Consider the following 27,766-nt stretch of genomic DNA (forward strand, 5'->3'; position numbering starts at 1 on the left):
AATTATACACAAATATATTTTGATATTTTAAAATTAATTATAATAATAATTTATTATTGATCACGTCAATTTGGAGTTTTTGTTTGATTTAATTGGCAGAATGAGAATAGATGCGAAATGAATTTGGTGGATTAGATTTTGTCTCTCGACAACTAAGTTTTATGTCATTGTTAATGGCAGTTCTCAGGGATTTTTCAAGACTACACGAGGGATTAGGCTGAGTGATACACTCTCTCCTTTTTTGTTTGTTATTGTTATGAAAACTCTCTAAAAAATGACAGCGTTGGTAGAAAACTCGGAACTCATCCGTGGAGTGAGTTGTAGATCAAGAAGATATAATTTTTCAATATCACATTTGATTTTTGCTAATGACACGTTCTACATGGTTCAGGCTACATACAAGAATTTTAAACACATTGAGATATTTTATGGGTGTTCGGTGCATGTTCTGGTCTTCGAGTGAGTCTTAATAAGCCAAACATCTTTTTTTCAGATCCTAATTCAAATAGAAGAAGGATGATGTTGACAAATGTGTTGAGTTCAAAATTGGTGATCTTTCATCAACATACATTGGTATGCCATTGTGTGCTAAATTACGATCCAATGTCTTTTGGAACCCGATTATCACTAAAATATAATGTAAACTATTTAGATGGAAAGTAAAATAATCTTAAAAGGGGACGGTTAATTCTCATTAAGAGTGTATTTTGATTGATGACACATATATCATGTCTTTATTCAGTCTTCCCAAAAGTGTGGCGGTGAAAATTGAGAGAATAATGTGTAAATTTGTATGGGGATCCTCTAACTCGTCATTTTTCATTTAGTTAGTTGGGATAAGGCTAAATGTTTTAAAGATCAAGAAGGTTTAGATATTTGAGATCTTAATTCATTTAATAAGGTTTTTTTTATCAAAATTGTGATGTAGATTTAGAACGTAACTGAATAGTCTTTGGGCATGATCAAATGTAAGTATAGTTACGATTGATCTAGTTGGTTCACAAAAATATCTAATTATCCAGCGCGGTGTAGTGGAGAGTATTTATTCTATGTGAAAAAGTTTCGTGGGCAATCTAGATTCATTGTAGGGGATGGTTCTTCGATTAGTTTTTAGGACGACAATTGGTGTAGTGTCAAAAGTACATATCCTAAACTTGCTTCCATGACTATGTAGGAATGTCACAGTTAAGGACATGTTTGATCTTCGATCTAGTGGTTTTGATAGCCAAATTAGATATAGAAGGAGATAAAACATTATGGTGAGTTCGTCTCATAATAGTATTTTACTTTTAGTAGGACGCAAACAAGTACCCCCGTCTGTAGGGGTGTTCAATATTTGGTCTGAACCGAATATCCGACCGAATTCGAATAAACCGAATTCGAATTTCATTTTTGTTTTCGAATTGGTTTTCGAGTTTGAGTTTCAACTCGAAAACCAAACCGAAAACCGAATTCATTTTTTATTATTTATTCTTCCAAACTTAGATTAAGAAAAAGTTCAAAATAATCAAATTAGAATATTTTGAATTCAAGATTTAATAATAAAAGAGGAAAAAAACACCAGTGGTTTAATGGTAGCATAGTACCCTACTGTCACAACCCTAGAATGCTGACTCTCGGCCTGGTCAACTTGAGTGGAGGCCAGGACCGAGAGGGTGTGCCTAGAAAAGAGCCAAGTGAGCAGCTCGGACACCAGACAAGCCATGCCGAGGCACGCGTGTGGAGGCCTTAGCATATGTGGGAAAAGTGTGGAGAAGGAAGCATTCGACCGAGAGAAGGTTAGCCTAGCGTAAGCATCCGACCGAGAGGAAAGCTGACCAAGCAGAAGCATGAGACTGAGGACCGAGCGTTTCAGATAGGGGTCGGATCATTGTGCATGGGTCAGGCCTCGACCATGAGTCGGACCTTGGGCCGGTTTTGGACCGGTACCCGCCCCGACCCACTTGGCGACCGAGAAGAGGTGCGGCGCTATGTCAAGATTGAACAAGTCTCAGCCACGACCGAGTTTCTCGGGATGGCCCGGTCAAGACCCTATATTTTCGGAGGGCCAAGTCTTAGATGACCTTTTCAGCGAAGACTTAACCAAGGGCTTGTTGCCTTAGCCTCCAGGTTTCCTATTGCTATAAATAGCCTAGAGGACGACCTTAAAGGCATAGAAGAACTAGTGAGAGATTCTTTGCCTAAGGTTTTGTGCCTACCCGGATTTCCTTGTATTTCCATTTGGTTGTGTGTGAATCAATAAAAAGATCTAAAGTTGGCTTCGGCCGTAATTGTGTGTGTCTTTTTATTGCTATTCTTTATCATCTTTATATTCTATGTGTTACTATAAAAATATATCATCGCTGGGCAGTTTGTTTACTTAGGAGAAAAGCCTAAGTATTGAGTTGGCTGATCAGGTTCTTGCGAGGAGAGCCTGAGCCGGACAAAGGGTTAGCCAAAGTTGAAAATTTGGCGTGTTATTCCGCATCTGAACGACCCTTCGTTACACCTACCATGGTACAGACTCGGGTTCAATTCTTTGTTGGTCCAATTTATTTTGAGTTATGCTAGTTCTCATTTATTCTAAAAAAATGAATTCGGTTTGAATTCGAATTATTCGAACAGAATATTAAATTCGGTTTAGTTTAATTAAAATTTATTCGAATTCGGTTCGGTTTTCGAATCGGCTAAAAAAATAAAAATTCGAATAAATCGAACCGACGAACTCAAATAACCCAAAAATCGAACTGATAAACACCCCTACCCGTCTGAACAAGACGTTATGCATTGGCAAGACATTAATTAGTTCATATAATTTTTTGTTGGGAAACTTTTGAGAGTCAAAGATTTCATCCAATATCTTATTTTTTGATGGAGTGTTATTCACGGTAAAATTCTTACGGATGATATGTACAAGAAAAAAGGTTGTATTATGGTTAGTCATATGTTTCACGAGGAAGTTGAATCGGCAACTCATCTACTTTTACATTGTTAAGGGGTGGCTAGTATCTAGAATCTTTTGTGAAATGTCACTAGAATTCATTGGGTGGTGCCCCAAGTCTTTGGGAAGTTGTTGGAAATTTGGATTAATGCGGATAATATGGCAGACCTACATAATTGGGTTACCATCTTAATTATTTTTTGGTAGAGTATCTTGTTTGAGAAAAATTCATCAAACTTTCACTTATTGTAGACATCCGATTTGTATCATTTATAATGTTATTATTATTATTATTATTATTATTATGCTTTCTGAGATCCATTTCGGAAAGTCGATAGAGTCAGTCAAAGAATTAATAGTTCTTCTCGAGAACTTACGAGCTCGATAACCTGTTGAATAATGTTTTTTATGTTTTAGTTTTTAGTTTTATTTATTTATTTTCTCTTCATGTCATGTTTTTGTCGTTGAGCTCAAACGATTTTCATCATTTTTAATATACATTGAACTTTTTAAAAACAAAACATAATTAATTATTAATCAAATTTAAACAATCTTTTAGATTTAAAGATAATGAAATTATAATTTAATTAGAAGAAATATAATAATTAATTTAAAAGATTACTTATTTTATTAAAGAGTTTCAGTTGATTTTTAATTTAAAATCAATAAAAACTATTGTATACGTGTATAAAAGTCCCAACCAAATAGGCTCTAAGGCAAGTGTCTGGGTCAAAACGGATCAGACGCACGGGTTTGGGCCGAATTTGAACCAAAGTCAACGAGTTTGGGCACCCGGTCAACGCGGAGGTTGAATCCTTGGTCGCGCGCACTGAGCCTTGGTCGAAGACTATGTTTGGCTGGTTTTTTCGTTCGAAAACCAAGTCAGGCCGAAATTCTAGGTCGGATACTAGGCGCGAATTTATTTTATCAGTCGAAAACCAAGTCAAGACAAGGGTGCTTTATCGTATGCCAAAATTTCTCGGTCGGACGTAGAGGATGGTTGGTTTTCTCAGTCGAAAACTAGGCCAAAGAAAAATCCTCGGTCGGAAGCTAAGAACATCAAACTACAGGTTTGAAGATTTCACCATGCATCTCTATTCATCGATCCAAAGGCATGGGAGGCTTTATTTTCCCATGTAGAACACGATCATGATCATCCCGAAACATCATTCGATTTTGGAAGGGGATCAAATCGGGTATGGACAGTTCTTGGGTAAAAATTGAATTTTCAAATTTTAAGGTTTAATTCGGTATAAGGAGTTTACCAATAACTTCTTTATACATGTTAGGATTAAATAGAACCAAATAGAACCAAAATATGAACACTAGATATCAATTTTAACCAATTCAAGAACTAGATTTTTCCAAATTTTTCGAAATTTTGGGTTTTGTGTAAACATACCTCAATACGAATAGAATTGATCAAAAAGTATAGATTTTAGGATTAAAATTCTTAAACTACAATTCAATAATACAAATTCGACTTTAAAATATTTCAAAATCAAATTTAGGTTTTTTTTATTAAGCTTGATTTGTTAAAATTAATTTCAGCAGAAAGTTTTGAAATGATCTTAGGATCGATTTCAAATAAAGAAAATAGATAACCAAGTAGTATTTAAGATTGGTCGAACTGAAATGTAAAAAATTCAATTTAAATTACAACATTAATTAAAGATTATTGTGAGTTAGAGAACACTCTCGAACTCTTTGTGAAGCTTTGTGATGATCCAAAAATGAACCTTAGAACCTTACACAAAATTTCCAAATTTTTCAAAAGCTTGAGAAGTTTTAATGGAAGATTCTGTGAGGTTTGGTTTGGAGGCTTGAGATTCTAATCATTGGTTTCGACTTGCATGAGGAGGGGTATTTATAGCCAACCAAGGTCGGTTGGATGATCAAGTGGATCAAATTCGAGACAAAAGGTCTTTTAATGGATTTTATTAATTTATATTCGATCATTCTCATCCAATTATGACATAATTACACCTATGATCATAAGTGAAATGATTATCATGTTAGGGTGATCATTTCAGCATTTGAATCATCGGATTTAGTTGAGTATCGGTTGAGTTCCACTTTTGAAAAATTAAAAGTTTCGACCGATGTTCATCATGTTCGTCGCGAGAAAGAAGACAAGTCGGGGCTGAAATGTCATCATTTCGAGCCAAAGCGTGAATGCGCGTCAGGGCGCAACTTTCCGTCTTTTCATCTGTTGGCGCTTGGGCGTTCCGTCCGCGTTCGGGCTAACGGCGTTGAGGCGCGCGTTAATTGATCTGGCGTTGGTGGGCACTTAGCTTCCGTTGTAGCGGGCGATGCATTCCTATGTTGTTCGTTGGACGTTCATCCGAAGGCTGTATAGTCTGTTGTGCAACTGTTTCTTCTATTTACGGTTACACTGTATTATAATCATTTTTCAGCCTTGGAGCTTGTTTGAAATTATAAAAAAAAAAATCATTCATTTTGGCTATATTTTTATCAATATTTAAATAAACATAAGTATTTATTTGATTTATATATATATATATATATATATATATATATATATATATATATATATATATATATATATATATATATATATATATATATATATATATATATATTTTAGGGTATTATAAATAATTAATTTGATAATTAAATATCTATAATATTAATCTTAACTTGTTTATTTTGATCTAATTTTAATTTAATTGAGATTAATTATCAAATAATTATCCTAATTAATTATGTTTATTTGGTCTTAATTTTAATTTAAACTATTATAACTCTTCAATTGTCTTGATTATTGACTTTTATTATTCTTATTCAAATTCAATTTCGACAATAATTAATTTAAATTTCTTTTCTTTTCGAAACTAGGTTTCTTCCCGCCATATCCACCACTTTTTCGAATTTCAAAGCATACTAATCCATCCACTTGTCAAGAGTCCCTAAGCTGGACATCAAGTGAAGAATTCGACCGGGACAAAACCAAACTAAGAATATCATAAAACATTTGCTTCAATCTGTCTTCCATAGTTGGAATACCGATTTCAGTAGCAAGCCAATCTATATATTCGCTCTGCAGAAAAAACCAACAAAAAAATATTCAAATTCAACATCAAATTAATGACTTTGTACATAAATATCGAATAGTTAAAAGATAATCGAAAGAAAAGAAAACCGTTTTCCATTCGAGACGATGAGTATGGTGCTTAGGGATCCCACTTTCTTCCATTTTTTTGTAATATTCTTTAACATCTTCCATCATCTCCTCTTTAGAAGGCAAAACCGCAAAACCCGACAAGACTTTTGCTACCCACTTCGCTTGTAGCTCAATTATTCGACACGGAATTCCCTACATTCTTATATTTTGTCATCTCAAATAGAAATTAACTTTTCTAAAATTGTGTCAAATTTTTATTTTGATTAATTGACATATATTGTACTCACAAAATTATTTAAGCCAAGGAAAGAAAGAGATGGGCCGAACTCTGGCGCAAACACATGTTTGTACAACGGTCCAACACGTTTATCATCAACTGTCACAATCCCGTTTGTCTTAAGAAATGGGAAATCGAATTTGTATCTGAAAAAAAAACAAGTTTACCTACGGATTTTTAAAAAATACAATAATCGTGAGGATTGAAAGAATTTGAGAGATTTTAATAACACACCCGGTACAATGAAAGATGACATCTGGATGAACTGATGAACCGTCTTTAAATATCACAATACCACGTTCACCATCGTTGAAATCAATCTATTTAATCATCGAATGTTACTTATGAATTTATAAAATGAATATATAAGATGAAGATGCTTGCCTCTGAATGTTGCCACAAGTTATCGTAGCCATTTAGTTTGGAGATTATCGTGTTGGGTGATCTTGACGAAAGATGAACCTCTTTAGCAACAGTTGCGACATCTTTCGAAATGTCCATTGCACTTGGCCCATTTCCTATCATAACTATAACCTATACTTTCATATTTCAATAACAAATGTGTTATAATATAGGATTGAGAATTTCATTACTTCTATATTTCTATCATGTAACAAAACTCATCTAAGTAAACTTTGTGGACATATATGGTTTTATGTTTTACCATTTAGCATATAAATAAAAGATTGTTAATAGATTAAACAAACCAACCAACCGATGAAACTTTCAGTGTATAAACTCATCAAATCGAACCGCTTAAGAGACCACTAAATCCATAAAATTGAAATTACCTGATCGATGAATGGTTGAGGAATACGATAATTATGACTATGAATTTGCTTTCCTTTCCAATTTTCAATACCTAAAGGATTCGCCAAATTGGGTATTGTTTGATGACCATTACAAATCACTACACCATCAAAAATCTCTGTTTCAAATAAACCCATCTTATCATCATCGCCACCGTTTCTGACCTCCACCGACCACCCGCCGCCGTTCGATTCAACCCGTTTTACTTCGATCACCTCCGAGTTGAACCGAATCAACTCACTGATCTCAAAATCCCTTGCGAATTCGTTCAAAAACGAAAGAAACTCTTGGTGACCCGGATAATTCCTTTGATCTCCATTTTCTCTGATCAGAAATGGATAATCGGAGAAACCCATTAAATCTCTTGGAAGATTTGTTCGAAGAGAGAAATAGAGACTACTATGGATGATTTCTCGGTTCGGGTCGATGCCAATTGGATCGGATTCTATATCGGGATTGTAGACCCATGTTCCTCCTAGTTTTGACGATTTTTCGAAAACGGTTACTTTGTGGCCTTCTCTTTTCAGTTCTCGGGCGGCGACTAGTCCGGCGACGCCTGCTCCGATCACCGCCAACTTCATAGAGTTTGCCATTTTAGATTGCTTTTTGTTAATATCAAAGTATAGATATTTGTCAATATTTAATAATGTAACAAATGTCAAATTCATTTTCATATGGAATGAAGACATTTATAAAAATAATATAATTAGTCTTTGTAAAGGAAGACATATTAATATTATTTAAAAACTACTTTTACAAATTGGGGAAAGTGTTGAATTTGATTTTTTTTTTTTTTTTTAATTTAAAAGTTAAGACAAATTTAGGTTGTTCACGTCTACTTTAAAATTTTACAATTTAAGTCTTCTTATTTTGTTTTTTTTAATACTTAGTTCTGATTCTCGTTTGAATTGCGACTAATTCCCGCGGATTAAGCATATAGTCCGTCAACACACTCTTAACTAGACACAAAATTTACCGTCTGACGGACTTAAACTCATGACCTTAGAAAAATTGCGGATATCCAGTTCTTATTGTCACTAAGCTAAAAGAGGGTAGGAAAACTTATTGTTAAAGATAAAAACAAAGTTTTGTCTTAATAGTTTCAAACGTCGTTAACTTATTATGTACGTGGTATATAAATAAATAAAATATTTATATCATTAATTTAACTACAATATTTTAGCGAATTAAGGGTCTTAACTATCGAATTTCAGAAATCGATAGTCAAAACTTTTAATTCGATGAAATTTGTTAGTTAAATTAGTGACACATATATTTTATTAATTTATTTATAAATATAATTAAATTATAAGTTAAAGACGTTTGAACATGTTCAAAACAAAACATTGTTTTGAACTTTAATAACAGATAGTCAAAATTATAAGGATTGAAAAAAAAATATTTGAAATCTTAATTAGTCTCCAAGCTCTAATTTGACAATTTTGCTATTAAATAAATAAATTTTTATATTCAGGTTATGAAAATAATAATTATTTTAACAAACATTATTTATGTTATTGGGTTTTTTTTAATTCATAAATTTTTCGTGGTGGGTGATTTCCTTTTAAATCAAGACATGTGAGCTTATCTATTTCATTATCCCAATATTTTTCTTGTTTTTTTTATCACAAATATGTTATCATTATTTTAATTTATTTTAAAAAAAATTGTTATTGTGTTTAAATAATTTGTATTTTAAATTTATATATATATATAGTTTATAAAAACAATTATAGTTAAATAACTTTATTGCTAAAATTTCCAAAGAGATATGAAAGGAGAATCGTTTAGTTGTTGTCTTCCTCAATTTTCAAAGTAGCTGGCCATTGTAGATAAGATCATCCAAAAAAGAGAGTTTTGAAAATTATTATCACAATTATATATCCAATTTCATATATATATTTTAAATTTTCTTATATATGTGTCTTACTTTTTATAAAAACATAACAATTAAAATATTTTAAAGAAAAAAAAAATCAAACAATGTAAATCAAGGTACACAAAATTTATAACAGACAATATTTAAAGTTCAATTTTTATTATAAACGTTTTAAAAAACTGATTAGTTTTTAACTGTCAGGAAATAAAATCAATTAACAAATATAAAAATTCAATTTTGTAAACCAACAAAATGTTTCCAATTGGGCTTGTATGCTTTTCATTTTAGCATCCAGCAACAACATTTCACTATTTTGGCTTGAAAATCGGTAATTAGTGATAATCCCATTTTGCTATTAGAAAATATAAAAATAAAATGAGATTAGTTGTGCATACATCTTCCTTTTAAAAAAGCAAATAATTATGAGTGAAATTATAAAATGTGATTGTAATTCCTAATATCCTAATATAGCTGCCAAAAATATATATATATGGCCATGAGAAAACAGCTTATCCAATCAAAGTAATGACAACCACTAATTCACTCATACAAGATTTCCAAAGGCAAGTCATCATGTATAAATTTTACACTATGTTTGTTAAAAAAAATAAACTTAGCATTAATAAACCGAAAATGGATGCGCGTAATCGAATTACATTTCTAGTTCTACTCAACGTAATATTCTTCACTTGCATATCGTCCAACAACATTCCATGTTCTCCGGCCACTCCAAAGAAGGTTTCGGCTAAATGCCCAAAAGACACTTTGAAGTTTGGCGTTTGTGGAGAATGGTTGGGATTGGTGAGTGAGGTTATCGGGTCAAAACCGAGCCCCAAATGTTGTAGCTTATTGAAGGGGTTGGCGGATTTAGAGGCTGCATTGTGTTTGTGCACTGCTATTAAGACTAATGTGTTAGGGTTGGTCAATATTAAAGTACCGGTTGCACTTAATTTGGTTGTTAATGCTTGCGGTAAAAAGATTCCCAAAGGATTTGTTTGTGAGTGACGAGAAAAATGTTGATTTTTTAGTCGGTTAGTAATAACTTGTTTATTCGTATTGATGATATTTTGAATTTTATTCAATGTACTCTTGTTATTATTTGAGATTTTATTTTTCATGTCTCTATTATCTTCCTTCATTCTTAATCTCATTCTATTTTCTATCAACTTAACATGTTATATATTTTCCTTTAATTTTTTTTATTCAAATTTGTATCACTAAAATTATGATGGAGAATTTGTTAAATAATACATTCTTACATAATATAATTGAACTATTCATCCAACTGGTTTTATTTAAGAAAAAAAAAATGACACGTATATCAACATTATTATGATTATATTTAAATAATATTCAAATAAACAATATTTTGAGTTCATAATTCATCTTAAACAAAGTAAATTCCAAAAAAATTGTAGTTGTTCATGCTTCTTAATATTCAAAAATATAATACTAAACAGCTTTTATATTGTTTAAACATATTTTTTCCATTCCTTTTCTAGAAAAATTAATTTTACAAAACTCCATCGATTATTCCACCAACTTTAATTTAATTTAAAGCATTCTAAATTAGAATTGAACAGTCAATTCTTCGTTTGATGTGGGTTTTAGGATTTTGTTCATATATATTTCTAAAATTATATCTTTATCTTATCATATCATTCTAATAATCAAATTATTAATTTTATTGATTAAATTACTAAACTACCCCTACTCAAATTTTTATTAAATTTAAATTTTAAATAGAAAATTACATTTAATAATTAATCCAAATAACATTTTTTTTTATCCAAACAGATTTTTTTGAACCAACCCCTCAAATAACATAGATCAAACAATTCTAATTAACCATGTTTTTGTAAAAAAAATGTAAAATTGGTAGTTTGACTGTTTTTTTTTTAAAAAAAAAAAAAGCAAAAAAAAAAAGCAATGTATTGATTGATGAAAAGGTGTATATTTTTATATGTATGTATATTGTATATGATGATGATAGACAATGCAAGAAAGACTAGTCGAAGATATACCATTTTGTAGTTTTATTATATACTTTGATTTGACCTCACATCCCTAATAATTGACTATTCACTGCCAATATCATGATATCCAAATATTTGATCATACAATTCAATCTCTCCACTCTCTCTCTCACACACACTTTATTATGATCATGAATCATGAATCATGATCATCTTATAAGATATTTAAACACATATTTGGATCATAAATTAGTAGGACCAGACAATATGCAAGACTTTAATGCAATCTTTTCGATGAATCGAATCAAATCAAATCATATCACGTGATTAAAACTCTAAATTCTTGATATACATATATATTATATATATTGTCCTGATTCATACATCAAACAAAGCTAATGCAAGTCAGAACTCCGATCGATCTAGTGATGGATGATATATCTTCGATCAGTTATGAATAGGAGGATGTGTTTTTGGTGGAGAATAATCCAAGTTGAAACCTGGTTGTTTATCACCTTCCTTATCATGAGGAACATTCCATGATGATGAAATCTTTCCTTTCCATACATTGTTAGTTTTCTGTATATATATATATATAACAAGATCATGGTTGGTATATATTATTTTAAATTAATCAAAGAATATATATATATATATACATGTCTAATTAAATTAAATAAAACCAACCTGGTTCTTGTCGATCTTGTTTGAGATTGTAGGAACAAGATTTCTTGCATGGCATCCATGGAGAGAAATGTAAAGGAGTAGAAGAAGGAGAAGAATAGTAAGAAGCTTAAATAAAATAGATGACATAATAATAAATTTGCAAAATGAGTGATCTTTCTAAGCACTCCTAAGAATCCGGGCGGGGGGCATTGAATCTGAAAATTTAAGACTTTAAAAGTTTTGAAGGTCAAGATTATAAGAAGAAGAAGACATCAAGAAAGGGAGAGAGAGAGAGAAAGTGAAGAGTTGAATAGATCGAGGAAGAGGGAGAAGTGTTCATTCTCTTGTCCTTGGGTTTGGACATTTTGCTTGTATCCATGGCTTATGGGTCTTTGTTTAGACAATGCCCCCCCAATTTTGTTACATAGAAAAATGCAAACTATAAACATTTTTTTAATGTAAAAAAGTGAAAACCCTTTTCGAGTTGATGTACATACCTAGGTTGTTACCATCTATCTAGCTTCACACCATACATTCATGTGCCCCTTGTCTCTTTTCACTTTTAAATTTTTTTTTTTCTAATTTTTAAATATTTTTCTTTTAAGAAATTGTCAAACCTTAATTGACTATAGGCATGTTCCATATTAGTTATTTGTGAGTTTTTTTTTTTCATGAAAAATTATGTTATTTGGGTTTTAGTTTGTTAAATTTTATAAAAATTAATTGGTAAAATGAATTATTTGATGGCTATAATGACAGTGATTTAATTGAGAGAGTTTAGTTGTATGTCAACTAGCTTGTTTAATGTTGGGTTATTTAAGACTTTAATGGGTTTATTGAAAAAATATTATTAGATAAAAAATAGTTATTTCATGAATTTTTAATTGATTTAATTATTATAATATAATTTTGTATTTAAAATTTATAAGAATTAAATAATATTTAAGTGAGTTGGTAATTAAAATGATGAATGAAAGTATATAAAAAAAATAGAAAAAAGCATAAAAAATAAATAACCCAAGATCTAAATGAGCTAGGAAAGATTTAAGACATTTTAATTATGGGTGCAATTTTGAGTTTTTCCTTCTTTCTCTTTTTAGTTACATTTGGTTGAATTATTGTAAGAAAAGTATTGAATTTTATTTTATTACATAATTCCACAAAGATTTTCCACTTGTTAATCTCCACCCGCTATACAAAATATGTTCATATCGGACTAAATTTTAAAAAGTTTTAACATAATAACTTGTTAAGTTAAATTAATGGTAATAATTGTGGACTGTATTAGTTAATTAGATAATAAATTTTGATTTCAAAAAATAAAAAATTACATTTAAACACTATCATTTACTTGCAATTAATTCCATAAATGTTATGCACTTCATGTATATGTGCTAACTTCCATTATTTTGCTTGTGATAGCATTCAATTCAATTTACTCTTTTCAGATAAATAATTCACCCTTAAGTCAATATAAATTTGTTAAAAGGATGGTAAAAGAGGTACATTTGAGCAGTTCTTTTTAAAATTAATAGCATTAAATAAATATATCGATTTTCTTTTTATTTTGTAATGTTAGAGAAATGCATTCAAAATTATTCATTCAAAAATAAACTACAAATTTGTGGTATGGTTTCCAATAATATTTCATGCAGCATCAAGTAAGTTCTTAAATTCTTAGGTATGTACCTAAATAGTGTTGAAGTATTTTAAAATAGTCAATAACTTAATAATGTTGTGAGTCAAAATCATATAGAAAACATTGAAATCTTATCTAGAAAGGAATATTTATAAAGATTTTATTTTAGATTTTCAAGTATCTTAATCTCACATCGTCGCACAGTTGTACGATGAATGCTCAATCTTTTTTATATAATTTTTCTTTGGTATTTTTATTTTGTGTTGCTTAGAGCTCACACTTATTTTGTAGTTTTTTATACTATAAATTTAAGACTGATTCAAGTTTTAATTTATATTTAAATGATTTTTTTTGTTAAAATATGCAAAAAAAATATGAATTAATGGAATAATTCTATTCATTTAAAATAATAATAACTAAATAAACATTGGTAAGTTTAAGGAAAATTGAAATTTTCATATTTTTAGCAATTTTTCCAATATATGTTTCAAATAATATTTTGTTAATATTCTAATTCATTTTAGAACATGTTTGTCTATATATATATATATATATATATATATATATATATTATGAATTTTTCATTATATTTTTCACGATCATGACATTAATCAAAAGTCATATCAACATTTTGAGATTTTTAATAGATATGTTTCTTCATTTTTTATATATATATAGACTAATAGTTTTAATTTGTAATAAATCAATTATTATTATTTAAAATATAATTTTCTAAAGTATTTTTTTTAAATAATGATTCTCTTTAAGTGATAATAAGAAAATAAAAATAAATCCTAAAATTTGAATCACACTAAAATAATTTATGAGTAAAAATAATAATTATAGTTTGTCTTGTTAATATAATTCACAATAACTTCATTTCCAAATTTAAATATGGATTTGAATGAAAAAATATTAATAATTTTTTTTAATTAATTTTTTATTATATTTTTTCGTTGAATATTATTTTTATTTTATTTGTAAGGCTGGAAACTAGAATTATCTCAGAAATTATGTTTTCATCTCAACTTAAGATGTTTTAAATAAGAATCGAATTAATAATTTTTAAAATTGATTGCTTGTGGATTAATTTATTTTTTTGAAATTTTCATAAATTTTGTAAAAAAAACTTTATTCGATGAGAAAATAGGATAATTGAATTTTTATTTTATTAAATTACTATAATGTCTTTTTATATTTAAAATTTAAATTTTATAAAGATAAAAAATAATATTATAATATTTTAGTTAATAAAATAATTGATTTAATAAGTAGAATTATCGATGATAACCCGACGATCGGGTCATTCTCACCCTATTCTACTGTGGTGATTTTTTTTATTATTATTCTTATCTTGTTCGGTTTTAGGAAATCCCCACTAGCACCATTATATTATATTTAAAAATAAATTTTTTATAAATTTTATAAATAAATTTTTTAATATTATATATATTTTAATATCTTAAAATTTTATATTATTATAAAATATAAATTTAAAATTTTTATAAATATAAATAATAAATAAATATATTGATAATGTTATATATTTAATTATATTTATTAATGTTCGAAATAGAATCACGATGAGATCGGGATATGAAACACAAAAATACAATCATCGTCTTAACCCCGATCAACTACCAATCAAGTCAGACAAAAACTGTCATTAAGGGGAAACCAGATTAAAATTATAACCTAACTGAAATTGTAATGAGATTTTAGAGAAAGAATTTATAAAAAATGATATCGAGTCTCAAAAAAACTAATATCAAACAAATTGTTGGTCATTTAGAACTATTCTTATATTATTATTATTATTTGAATGTTAATTTAAATTAAATACTATAACTCGTCAACAAGAAGGACAAGGTATAGAGATTAACCAGGCCGTTAATGGCGGATGTATTTCCACGCGGCAAAAACTTGAATAGAAAATGTACACGTGGATTCCACGTGGACCCAAATCTCTCATTTCCAATGGCTCCTAGGACATAGAGAAGAATAGAGATCTTGTCTGTCCTTGGTTGTATCTAGATCTATATATTTTTTTTTTTCTTTTTTTCGTTTATGATTTATTATTATTATTAGTCATGTAATGACTGTAAAATTATACTTTGAAATTTGGGTTATTTTTATTTAAAAAAAAAATATATATATTAAACAGATTCTCGAAGAAATCCTTCTTAATAGATCAAATGTGACATATTTATTCTTATTTTAAACAAATTTAATCGAAATTGAAAAAAAAAAGTTATAACTTTTATATTTAAAATATATTTTATTTTTATTTATCATTTTGATGTTATAATTAAGCATGGGGATTAGTAATAATTAATGCTCCCAAGGTGGCAATGTCCTCTTAAAGTTTGGCATTTTTGGTCTCCCTTGTCTCTTTCTCAAAATAAACGCCCTAATTAATTACACACTTTTTTATCATTAATTAAACTACGGTATGTTAACTGGGCCGACTAAATTGGTCAAACCCATATACAAATTTATCAGCCCAACTTTTAAATGGACTAAAACATCTCATTTTTTTTAGGTAGTACATCTCACTTAATCTTAGGTTAAAGCTATTTTAGATAGAAATTTCGAGCTCGATTAAATTACGTCGATGGGTTGATATTTTAATTATTTTATGTTGAACTATTTTGTTCTAATGTATTTTTCAGTGATTGCGGTCGATCGATTCGTTTACTCCACAACGCTATTATGATGATATGGAAGATATTTTCTGAAAAATTGGTGAAGGCGTTCGGTAAACTTATTGAACTTTTTTTTTAGTATTTCCGAGCTTGTTAACCCTAAATTTTATATTATGTTTATTCATCGATGAACAATTTTTTCTTATGTTTCTAATGTTGTTTCCAAATAGTTAATTTCATTGTGTTTTGGAGTGTGTTTAATGATAAAACACTCGTGTTTTTGTCGTTATGTTTAAACGACTATAATTTATATTATATTTTATTATTTTTTTAAAAAAAATATCGACTTTTAGAGTGTTATCGAGAAAACCGAATTAAAAAACTATTTACATCTAGTTGTTTAACTATATAGTCGTTTTTTATTAAAAAAAAACTATTTATTTAGTTTTGGCACTCCTATTTTTATTTCAGTACTCAGGTCTATAGTTATTTTGTGGTTTTTGTTTGTTTATTTGTTATATTTTAGGGTTGTTGGTCATTTAACCTAATATGGTTTTCTTAAAATTTGAACTAAATCTCTTTCATAACTAAACTTATAAAGTCAATAATTAATTAGTTAAATTATTATTATTTTATAACTTTAACTATAAAATATTATATATATCTAATATTTTTTAAAATTATACAAAGAAAAAGTTAAATTATATGTGAGATTCAAGCTTTTTAAGCTTTATTCATGGGATTGAGTCATGGTTAGGTTAAGATAGTTGAGTAAAGCATTAACCATACAATTATTTAATTTTTTCATTTTTTTAAAAGAAAATATTTATAAAAAAAAATACACTTTCCTAAAAGCTCAGATTTGTCTTGCTGTCCATTATCCACCCATTGGATCTTCACTATTGAATTTTTTAATCTACTTTTTTTTCTTCTCTTAATTAATTATTAAATTATATACTATTAATTAAAAGCTTAATGACATAATTAAAGATGGTTTCTGATTAGTAATTAGTACGGTAGATTTCTCACATTAAATGTCTTAACGGTGGTGGATTAATTTTTATTTTTAATTAATCCAATTAGTCTTATTCACATGTAACTTTCATATTTCTAATTTAAGTTTTTTTTCTTAAAGGAGTAAAAGGAATCTTGACTCCATATTTATACTAATATTAATTATGTAATTATAGTGAAAAATAACTCAATGAACACAATTCAGAAGGAGTAATGTGAGAATTTGCTGTGAATTAAAATTGTGACGTAAATTTGCAATGTAAACATAAAAATAAAAAAAACAAAGAATGGTGACATTTGTATTTTAGAATGTTTTTATAATGAGAACTATAAACTTAAGACATACATTTAATTTCTCGTGGAATACTTATTTGTTAGTAATTTATGGGTCATTAGTTAAAATGAAAAAAATCTTGAAAAGAATACTCATATGATTTTCAAACTCCACAATTTAAATTATTTAATCTTGTAGGGGAAGAAAACAATAATCAATTAATAATCTTATACATGTAGGCTTTGATTTCTTAGAAATCCTCGAGTTCATAGTATAGAACATATAAGTTTTATGTTGGTCAAATTAAAATGTCATAAAATTACAAATTGAATTACTTTGTGTGAATCTTTTGCTTTATGTAATATCATTCATTTGTGAATTACTCAAGAGATAATAATTATTTCGGTTGATTTTAGTATAAATTCGTAAAAGAAAACGTTGATTTTTTTTTTATAAATATATGTTTAGTTAAGTTATATTTTACAAATATTGTCTTATTAAAATTAATATTCGAATTAGATATTTGAAAAAAATATCTTCATACTTAATAGAAATTAAAAAAAAAAAAAAAACTTCTTCATGCTGAATATATCTCATTTCTATTAATTCGAATAAAATTTATAAAAATATCTAGTCGGTTTCATTATTGAAAAAAATGGATTTTTGGCTCATTTCTTTTAAAAAATCATTCTCACAACTTTTTAGAATGACTATAATTAATTAGAATAAATCTTAAAAAACATTAATCTTTTCTCTTAAAAATTCAAATTTTTTAAAAGTTTTTGAAAATTTCATTTTGTGCATAACCTATTCTTTTCAACACAAAGTTTGAAGTTTTTTAAGGTGTTAAACTCACTATTTTCCACAGAATTCTAATAATTTGTCAAGAATTTCTTATTTAATAAAAAGTGCAGATAAAATTTCAGAAATTCATTTAAAATTGTATATAATTTATAAATATTTTCAAGGGGAAAAAAAATAAATCATATAATAAAACAAAAACATATAGAGAGTGTCAGAGTGTGTTCTTATTTATATGAATCTCAACCAAAGTTATAAGAATTACACTAAATTCTAAATCTAATAAATCAGTTAAAAATAAAAATATTCTAAAATTGTGTTATACATAACCAGGGCCGGCCCCTGGGTTAAGCCCGACAAACCCTCGGGTTAGGGCAGTCCACTCTCAGGACATCCAATTTAATAAAATATTAAGGTATTTAGTTAGATTTATTACAATTTTAAATATAAAATATTGTAGTTAGTACTTTTAGATAAAAACTTAAATTTTTTTATATAGTTATAGGTTCAAATCTAAAAAACTATTATTTTTTTATCAATTTTTTAAACTAAACTTAAGGCAACAAAAATATATACCATCTAGGGCAGACCAAAACTCGAGACCGACTCTGTACCTAACCTAAAAACATTAATTAGGAAATACATGAGAAAACCATTATTTTTAAAAAAAAAATCATATAAAAATCAAGCATAAGTTATAAAAATAACAAACATGACATGAACAAGTTCAAACAATATATTATTAACTATTTAAAAACCGTCTATATAATTGATTATTAAAATATATTGGGAAATTATTGTATTAATTGCATAATCATCACCGTTCTTTAATCGATAAAGTTTTCGAAACAAATAAGGGTCAAAGGTTCATAAAATAAACTAGGCGTTGAAAATGATTGTGATTAATAATTAGATAAGTTGGTAGATTAGATTAGATTAGATTAGCTTTAATTAATTGATTATTTATAAGTTTACATTGCTTGAGCAACAATGAATTGATCCTTGAGATGAGAGAAAAGAACATGCCTAATATATTAATTAATAATTAATTTATGTCCCTTTTATTTATTTATAGAGAGAACATGCATGCATTATCAACACTTACTAGTGTGTGTGGAAAGGAAAATTTAAAAAAAAAAAAAACAATTATTAAGCTAGTCTAAAAAAGACAAATTAAGAGCAATTGGGGAGGCTACAACTATTAAGAAGAGAGTTGGCTTCACTTTTTAATTTCTATACTCCATGTAAATTGAAGAAAAATAAAAGGATTTAATAATTAGTTAATGTTAATCATCTTCACATGGGAAGAGGAATTAATTAAGTGATAATTTTATTACATTAAAACTTTCTTTATGCTTAACCTAACCATGTATGTCTCCTTTCCCTTCCTATATTACAACTCATACTTTTGTACATGTCTTTTAACTTGGTTTTTATAATTTCTTAAGTTATCACTAAACTAAATTTATCTTTTTAAAAGAAGATAGCGCTCAACAAAAGATTCGGGAATTAGAGTTTGCTAGGCTTAAAAAAATTTAGTAAACTTAAGAAAATAAAATGAATTTTATTGATAAAACGAGTTGATTAAGGTGAGTTTTGTCATATTTTTGAAAATTAGAAAAATAAATATTTAATTAGAATAAAAATAAAATAAAAAATAGGATTTATGTCACATATTTGACGTAAAAAAAATAGGAGTGTGCCGAAATTCATCCGAGCCCTAACATATATCCGACTATGCTAGCGACTGATGCAATAATTCTTCATTTAAACCTAATTAGTACTTTTAATAATGATTATGAAATGCTCTCTCTTTATATTTATCATCGATAACCCTAATTCTCATTTTATCTCTATATCATAGTTATTGCCCTCTTATATATAATTTGTGTCAAGAGACAATATTGCAAATTTTTATTAAGATTTTATGTTCATTCTTATTTGAGTTATATATGCATGTGATAATATTTTTTAATTAATAAATACATAATATCAGGGTCGGATCTCACCGTATTTTCAATGTATGTCTCATTTTTCAAAACTCTTCAAAATAACTTCTCTTTTAATGAAAAGTTCTCTCTACATGATTTTAAAGTGTTTTTAGATATGCATTGGAACATGCCCGTGAACAAGATCCGTCTCAAATATTGGGTATCATATCCCTTTCCCATAAGAAAATATCAATAGACACATCCTATTCAAAATCAAATTTAGTTTTGATGTTAATTTTATCTTTAAATCTTTCACATTCATGATCATAATTCTCAATGTATTTCTATACCTTTCATAAATATAATTTGCTACCAAAAACAATACAAAATGAAATGGGCTAAAAGTAAATGTATAGAAAGAACAGCCCATTAATATTTAAAAAATAATAAGTATTAATAAAAAAAACTTTTTACAACTAGCTGAAATATTTTTACTTTTTAACTTTTACCCTATTATAAGGTCAGAAAGGGACAGTCGATAAAGTGAATCCAAATTGGTGATTGGTCCAAATAAATATACAACCACAGCCCAATCCATCCATCACAATATCAAATTCTACTTTAAATCACAACCACACGTTTTCATCATCTTCAATTATCTCAACCGTCAAATCCTTTTCTCGATATCTTCATAGTGTTGTCAGATTCAGTTTCGAAAACCAGGACATCAGAACTTGTTTCTCCTAAATTACTAATATAACCCTGGTTAATATTTTGTTTTTTTTTAAATTTTATTACTCAAACACTTGAATGAGGTGGGCCTATATAGTTATGTTTAAATTATGAGTTGGATATTATTTAAAGTATTTTATTTTGATGATTATTTTAATGGGAAAATATTAAAAATTATTTAATTGATTATTTAATTGATAAATTCACTTTAAGTTTGTTTGATCTTGTTTTTTTATTGAGTCATATATATATTTTTTATGGTGTGTTTTAAAAATTTTGTTAAATAATAAAACAATTTATTTAAAAAAATTTTAGGATAAATTATTAAAATTTCTTTTTATATTTAGGAAAAATATAAAGTTAAAATATTTTAATATTTTAATTAATGAATTAAATAATTTTATATTTATAATAATAATTTGGTGGATATTATTTTTAAGTTAAAAAAAGAAAAAAAATATTATGTCACTATTTTTACTATTTTACTAAGTGAATAATTTAATGGTAAATATAAATATATATATATATATATATATATATATAATATGTATATATATAATATATGTATAATATATGTATATATGAAAAGATGATTGGATTTTGAATAAAAAATGACTTAAAATTTAAAAAATATGATTACATTACACTATTATTTTATAAATAAAACTATTTAATTTATCAACTAAAGTATAAAAGTGTATATTTTTATCTTTTTATAAAAAAAATTTATCAAATGTTTAATGTATATTAGAAAATAATAAGAATTTTTCAAGTTATTTTTATCTTTTTAATAATTTGATTTTATAAAATTCTAAAATATAATTTATTTATTAAACAAACTTTTTTTCTGAAAAACAAATCCAAAAAATCCTATGAAATATACAATCAAACAAGACCTTCTACATAAAAATATATTAATGCGACAAAGGAAATAATACTTTTAAAAGAAAAGCCTGCATCATGTCGTACGCGTCCTTATTTGGAGCGTGACATTTACTGTTTTATTTTTTATCTCTTTCATATGGTAAAATATATCCTTGTCGTTTGACTTGGTAGTTGAGCCTTAATTGTCTTTTATTCTTATTTTTTTTACTAACCCTAATGTCATTTTATAAAATTAATCTAACACTATTTTCATAATTATGAACACCCGTGCAATTTATACGGATAAAAATATATTTTTACAACGTCTCACATTTATCAAATTTGGCGTTGAATTTAAAATATAAAGTGTTATTATTTTAGTTGGTTAAAGAATTATACAAAACAATGTTTTGTTATGTTGCGAGTTTGAAAAATACCTATATCATTTTTAATTTTATTTTTAACCGTTTTAAGTTTATAGCGGGTCAACCCAGTATCCGACTCAAATATCAATTTACTCTCACATATATATAAAAATTAACCATAACTTTTGACCCGAACAATCTATTTACTCTCACATATATATCCAAATTAACCCTAACTCTTGACCCGAGCAATCTGGATACTTTTAAAATTAAACATCATTATATATATATTATATTTAAAAAAACAAATAAGTTTTCATCGTTTTATTTCTATTACTTTACCTTTTTATTTACAACATGGTAAAAAAAATCTTAGTTAGTTTAAGTGATCTTATAAATGTCAATAAGTTGTAAATAAATAAAATCAAAATGTATATATAAATTAAAAATTAAGAGTATCAAACATATGTATTATTAACAATTTAAATAAGATGAATACTATCATGTATTTAACTAACAAGTTATAAATAAAATGAAATAGTACATATGGAAGGATGTTCATGTGATTATAAAAACAAAGAATAAGTTATTTTGTAATCGATTTTCTTATATATTGTCTTTTACTTTCATTTAGACAAACAGAAAAACAAAAAATGACATTTGTATGAATGCATCTAAAAACATAGTTTTTATGGAAAATTTCATCTCTATGTGAATAATATATAAAACATTGTATGACTCAAATTCAAAAATTAATTTAACAAATTCAATTGATATCTTGCATATACAAAAATTATCAAATATATAAAAATTAATCACTCTTAAATAGAATGAGTGATTTTGGTCAAGGTGAACTATATATGGCCAATTTAGAAAGACTATCCGAAACTAGAAATGAGTTTGAATAAAAAAAATATTGTTTAAAAATATCTTCTTTAAATATTAATTTAGATTAAATAATATTTTATATTTTAATTATTCTACATCAACAAATTTTCAAACTCTTCAATCTAGTTTTAAGTGTTTTTTTTTAAATAAACTTAATATTTTCCATAACATCAAGTGATGAGTATACTTTTTTTTTTCAACTTTAACTTAAGTATTTTAATTTGTTCCTTACTCATTGTTTTAACATATTAATAAAAGTAACTTTATTTCACCCCCTCATAATAATTAATAACACTATTTTAAATTATAAAAATCATAGACAAAATAATGAACTTTTAAGGTTTGTTTATTTAAATCATCATTAAACATCATAATCATATAGAGCGCGGATCTACGATTACAACTCGGGTGATTCAGTTCATCTTAATGTAGAAATTAATATAACACTGTAATTTTCTATTTTTTTTTAATTGATTTTACTATATTTTATATAATTCTACAAAAAAAATCACATTTATGCATAATTTTTTTTTTATTTCTTTAAGCCCACCAAATATTTTTCAAGGCTATCCACTTCTAATTTCTGGATCTATCTCAAGAAGAAATTATTCCATTAAATTAAACAAAATATTAAAATATTATTTATTTAAAAAACTAAATTTTATTTTATTATTATATATTAATACTATTTATATTTTCTTAAAAAAAAATACTCACTTCCTTCAAATCATCCATACATAATAATTTAGAGAAATAAATCCCTACCAAGCTCTTTTAAATTACTACTAAGTAATTTTTTTTATAATAAGTAATTTTGGGCAGACAACCTAAAAAAGGGTTCCAAACAGATCCTGAAGTAGTATGGAGATTGTAATATACTCGCCAACAATGGCGATGGAAACCTAGCTGTCGAAAGTAACTATAGCGGGAAGATAACTTCGCTGGCAGACAAACCACAAAAATATATATAAAAAACAGATTTATATAATATATAATATAATATAAAAAATAAATTAAAATTAGAAAAACAAAAGCTATACAGAGAGAGAAAATGGAGATGGAGATAGATAGAGAGTAGTAGTAAGAGAGAGAAACACTTTACCACTTTTTTGTGTTGCATTTTCACGCATCTATGGGAAGAAGGAATACAATAGGATTATCGAAACAAGAAGAAGAAGAAGAAGATGAGAAAATGAAGAAACTTCAAGAACCGCCATTGATTTGCATGCATTGATTCAAGGTTATAGCTCAACAATCCCAGATCCCTTGCTCTGATTTCTCTTTTACTCGATTTTCACAACTTTTGGTTCCTCTTTTTCATCTGGGTTTTCTCAAAGAAAGAAGAAAGAAAAGTGGGTTTGTTTCATTTTGATGAAGGGATGCCCTTAGTACCCCTTCTTGATTTTGAAGGGAAGGGGGTGTTTTCTACAGATTCATCTTCATCTTCTTCATTTTACTACCAACCCTTTTCAAACCCATATCTTAATCATTGGGATAAGGTTTGTAATTTTGTTGATTCAATTGAAAGTCCTAGTCCTCCTACATCTACATCAACCCTGTCTTCTTCTTTAATCGGAGATTCTGCCGGTGTGGCGGCGGTTTCAGCTAAAAAATGGCAGGAAACAACCAGTTCTAACGTTGGAGCTGAATCAGGATGTGGAAGTTCTGATCTTCATCATATCCAGCCTCATCTTGAAATTTCCGCCGCCGCCGACGGCGGCGACGGAGGTACTTCGACTAGGGTTACGGCGGTTGAGAAATGCAGTCTGGGTATGGAAGATTGGGAGACTGTTATGTCGGATTCGGCGGCGGCGTCTCCGAGTCAAGAACAGTCCATTCTTCGGTGGATCATGGGCGATGTCGATGACCCTTCTGTTGGGTTGAACCGGATTCTCCAATCTGGCGGCGCAGCAGCCGGAGGAACGGTGGATTACGAATTGGGTGGCGGCGGATTTGGGTTTCCGGCGACCGGCAGCGGCGCGAATTTGATTGGAGGAAACACTCAAAAATTCGGTTTGCCGCAAAACTTGATGCCGATTTCTCTCTCGCCGTCGTCGTTTAATCCGCCGCCGCCGTCGTTTGATACCGCCGATATCAAGCCAACGGTTTTCAATCCACAGAATCAGCAAAACCAAAACCAAAACCCATCATTCTTCTTCCCTATGCCGTTTAATCAGAACCAGATTCTTCAACCTCAGGCGAAACGGCACAATCCCGGTATCCCCAGCTTTGATTCTGTTAATCTTCCCTATTTCCCTCAAAACCAGAGGCCGGTGTCTTCGCCGGCGCCGGTGACGGCGAAAGGGGAAGAAATCCTCGGAAATCAGGCTATAATTGATCAGCTTATTAACGCGGCTGAGCTGATTCAAACGGGGAATTCAATACACGCGCAAGGGATATTGGCGCGGCTCAATCACCAGCTATCTCCAAATGGTAAGCCATTTTATAGAGCTTCTTTTTACTTAAAGGAAGCTTTACTCACTCTTCTTCATGGAAACAATCCAAACCAAGTTTCAAATCCGTTTAGTCTTATCTTCAAGATCGACGCATACAAATCGTTATCAGAGATCTCCCCACTTCTCCAATTCGCTAATTTCACCACCAATCAAGCAATTCTCGAATCATTAGAAACTTCCAACAGAATTCACATCATTGATTTCGATATAGGCTATGGCGGTCAATGGGCTTCACTAATGCAAGAACTAGCCTTAAGAAGCAACGGTCCACCCACTTTAAGAATCACTGCAATTGCCTCTCTTGGTTCAAGTTCAACACTCGATCATCACCATCTCGAATTAGGTCTAACCCGAGAAAATCTAAACCATTTCGCAAACGAAATTGGTATCCCATTCGAATTCGACGTCCAAACCCTAGATATATCGAATCCAACTCATCTATCCGATGGCAATGAATCGATAGCTGTTAATCTCCCTGTTGGAGGCTCGTTTTGGAACAACAATTCCTCGTCTCTCCCATCGGTTCTTCGGTTCGTTAAACAGTTATCTCCGAGGATTGTGGTGTCGGTTGATCGGGGATGCGACAGGACTGATCTACCGTTCGCCCACCATTTGATAAATGCGGTCCAATCGAATTCGAATCTTTTGGAGTCACTGGATGCTGTTAATGTTAACCTAGATGTTTTGCAAAAGATAGAACGGTTCTTAATTCAGCCTTCTATGGAGAAGATTGTGATGGGTAGGTTTCGTTCGATCGAGAAGACTCCTCATTGGAGAACACTTTTTTTGTCTAATGGGTTATCGCCTTTGTCGTTTAGTAATTTCGCGGAATCGCAAGCCGAGTGCGTTATGAAGAGGACACCGGTTCGTGGTTTTCATGTGGAGAAAAGACAGTCTTGTTCACTTGTTCTATGTTGGCAGAGGAAAGAGCTTATTTCAGCTTCAGCTTGGAGATGTTGATGATGATCAAATGAAGGTGCTCTGTTTTCCTTAACTTCCCCCAAAAAAAATTTAAATAAATGATCTTTTAATCCTTTTTTTCATGTAATTTGAATTTCCTAATTGTCTCCTTGGTTTAGATGAATTGTTTTCCAACTATAGTTAACTGTATGATGGTTGGTGGGGAGGGGTATTATTGTCTTTTGCTGTTAAATATGCCACTCTTTTGTTATCTAGTCATCATACAAATGTCTTTTTTTGGTTATCTATTATCTAGATGCATGGCGTTTGACGAATTGAAGACATGGTTAATGTTCATTTGCTGGATAAGTACTTATATTAGGTGGGTGAATTGACTAAATTAGCCTTGCCAAACTTAATGATCAATGGTTGTTTCTAATTGTTGAGTTATTTTGACTAAAATGCCCTTGTTAGTAGTCAATCTTTGTTTGGTAGTGTTTGATTTATTTGGGTAAATGTCTAAAATACCCTTTTTAAGAGACATCATTAATGATTTGCTAGATAAGTTCTTATAGTAGGTAAGTGATTTGACCAAATTAGACTAGTCAAATTTATTAATCAATGTTCATTTGTTAATGCTTTGAGTTATTTGTGTAAATGACTAAAATACCCTTGTGAAGAGAAGGTTATTATTGATTTGCACAATAGGTTCTCATATTAGGTGGGTGATTTGACCAAATTAGCCTTAGCTACAACTTATAATCAATGGTTGTTTGTTAATGTTTTGAGTTATTTGGGTAAATGACTAAAATACCCTTAGGAAGAGACGGCTATTATTGATTTGCTCAGGAAGTTCTTATATTAGGTTGGTGAATTGACTAAATTAGCCTAGGCAAACTTCTGTTTGTTAGTTAATGTTTTGAGTTATTTGGGCAAATGTCGAAAATACCCTTGTGAAGAGATTATTGTAATTTTAAATTATGGTTGGTGCAATTATTTATATATGATGGTAGAGGGTATTTTGTTAAGTGTTATATGCAATGAAAGTGTCTTAATTATGAATGTCAAAGACTTGACGATTGTTAATGATTATGATTAGTGTTAATATTTTAATGGTTATGATTATTGTTAATATTTTATGATTAGTGCTATAAGACACATGATTAATTAACTACTACTTCCCTTTCATATCCACCAAAAGTTTCTTTGATGTGGGTTTCTTTTTGTTTATTTCATTTATATATTTAAATTGGATTATTTCAAATTATAGCCTTTTAAATATTTTTTTTGACTTCTAAGATTTGTTAAAAAATTGTTCTATTAAAATGTGTTTGTATGATGGTGAATAGATGAATTATCATTTCAAAATTTTAGTATTTTGCAATAAATAAAAGGCAGTATTTTTTTTATTAAATTAGAAAATAAACACAATTTTAGTTTCAATATTTTAAAAGAATTGAACTCAAAATATTTAGTTAAGATATGAGTATTATTATTAATTTTTTTTAGGGATATATTTTCGTTCAAAACTCAAATTTAGAAATAAACGTATAAAAATATATAAAAAAAAAATTAAAAAAAATT

The 27,766-nt window shown here is 28.5% G+C and overlaps 4 protein-coding genes across 4 annotated transcripts; 2 read left to right on the forward strand and 2 right to left on the reverse strand.

The window, feature by feature from the left end:
* Positions 1–5,840: 5,840 nt before the first annotated feature.
* On the reverse strand, positions 5,841–6,867 carry LOC124943925 (flavin-containing monooxygenase FMO GS-OX-like 2). The gene is made up of 5 exons (XM_047484381.1): positions 6,727–6,867; positions 6,577–6,662; positions 6,353–6,488; positions 6,084–6,257; positions 5,841–5,981 (listed from the first exon to the last, which is right to left on the reverse strand). The coding sequence occupies exons 1-5, from the start codon at positions 6,865–6,867 to the stop codon at positions 5,841–5,843; spliced, it is 678 nt and encodes a 225-aa protein (XP_047340337.1).
* A 242-nt stretch (positions 6,868–7,109) lies between these two features.
* On the reverse strand, positions 7,110–7,741 carry LOC124943926 (flavin-containing monooxygenase FMO GS-OX3-like). The gene has a single exon (XM_047484382.1). The coding sequence runs from the start codon at positions 7,731–7,733 to the stop codon at positions 7,110–7,112; it is 624 nt and encodes a 207-aa protein (XP_047340338.1). The 5' UTR covers positions 7,734–7,741.
* Positions 7,742–9,634: 1,893 nt separating this feature from the next.
* LOC124941278 (putative lipid-binding protein At4g00165) lies at positions 9,635–10,152 on the forward strand. The gene has a single exon (XM_047481581.1). It carries the CDS (start codon positions 9,665–9,667, stop codon positions 10,034–10,036), a length of 372 nt encoding a protein of 123 aa, XP_047337537.1. The 5' UTR covers positions 9,635–9,664; the 3' UTR covers positions 10,037–10,152.
* Positions 10,153–23,862: 13,710 nt separating this feature from the next.
* On the forward strand, positions 23,863–26,539 carry LOC124942277 (scarecrow-like protein 6). The gene has a single exon (XM_047482744.1). The coding sequence runs from the start codon at positions 24,206–24,208 to the stop codon at positions 26,240–26,242; it is 2,037 nt and encodes a 678-aa protein (XP_047338700.1). The 5' UTR covers positions 23,863–24,205; the 3' UTR covers positions 26,243–26,539.
* The last annotated feature ends 1,227 nt before the right edge of the window (positions 26,540–27,766 follow it).

Source organism: Impatiens glandulifera, chromosome 6, assembly GCF_907164915.1.
Source record: "Impatiens glandulifera chromosome 6, dImpGla2.1, whole genome shotgun sequence".
NCBI lineage: Eukaryota > Viridiplantae > Streptophyta > Magnoliopsida > Ericales > Balsaminaceae > Impatiens > Impatiens glandulifera.

Bases quoted from the DNA above. Each gene is read 5' to 3' on its own strand.
- LOC124943925 (XM_047484381.1), bottom strand. From the start codon at position 6,867: ATGATAGGAAATGGGCCAAGTGCAATGGACATTTCGAAAGATGTCGCA. The intron at 6,258-6,352 runs GTGAGTACAATA...ATAAGAATGTAG, and splicing joins TCCTTGGCTTAAATAATTTT to GGAATTCCGTGTCGAATAAT. The intron at 5,982-6,083 runs GTTTTCTTTTCT...TTTTTTCTGCAG, and splicing joins ATCGTCTCGAATGGAAAACG to AGCGAATATATAGATTGGCT.
- LOC124943926 (XM_047484382.1), bottom strand. From the start codon at position 7,733: ATGAAGTTGGCGGTGATCGGAGCAGGCGTCGCCGGACTAGTCGCCGCC.
- LOC124941278 (XM_047481581.1), top strand. From the start codon at position 9,665: ATGGATGCGCGTAATCGAATTACATTTCTAGTTCTACTCAACGTAATA.
- LOC124942277 (XM_047482744.1), top strand. From the start codon at position 24,206: ATGCCCTTAGTACCCCTTCTTGATTTTGAAGGGAAGGGGGTGTTTTCT.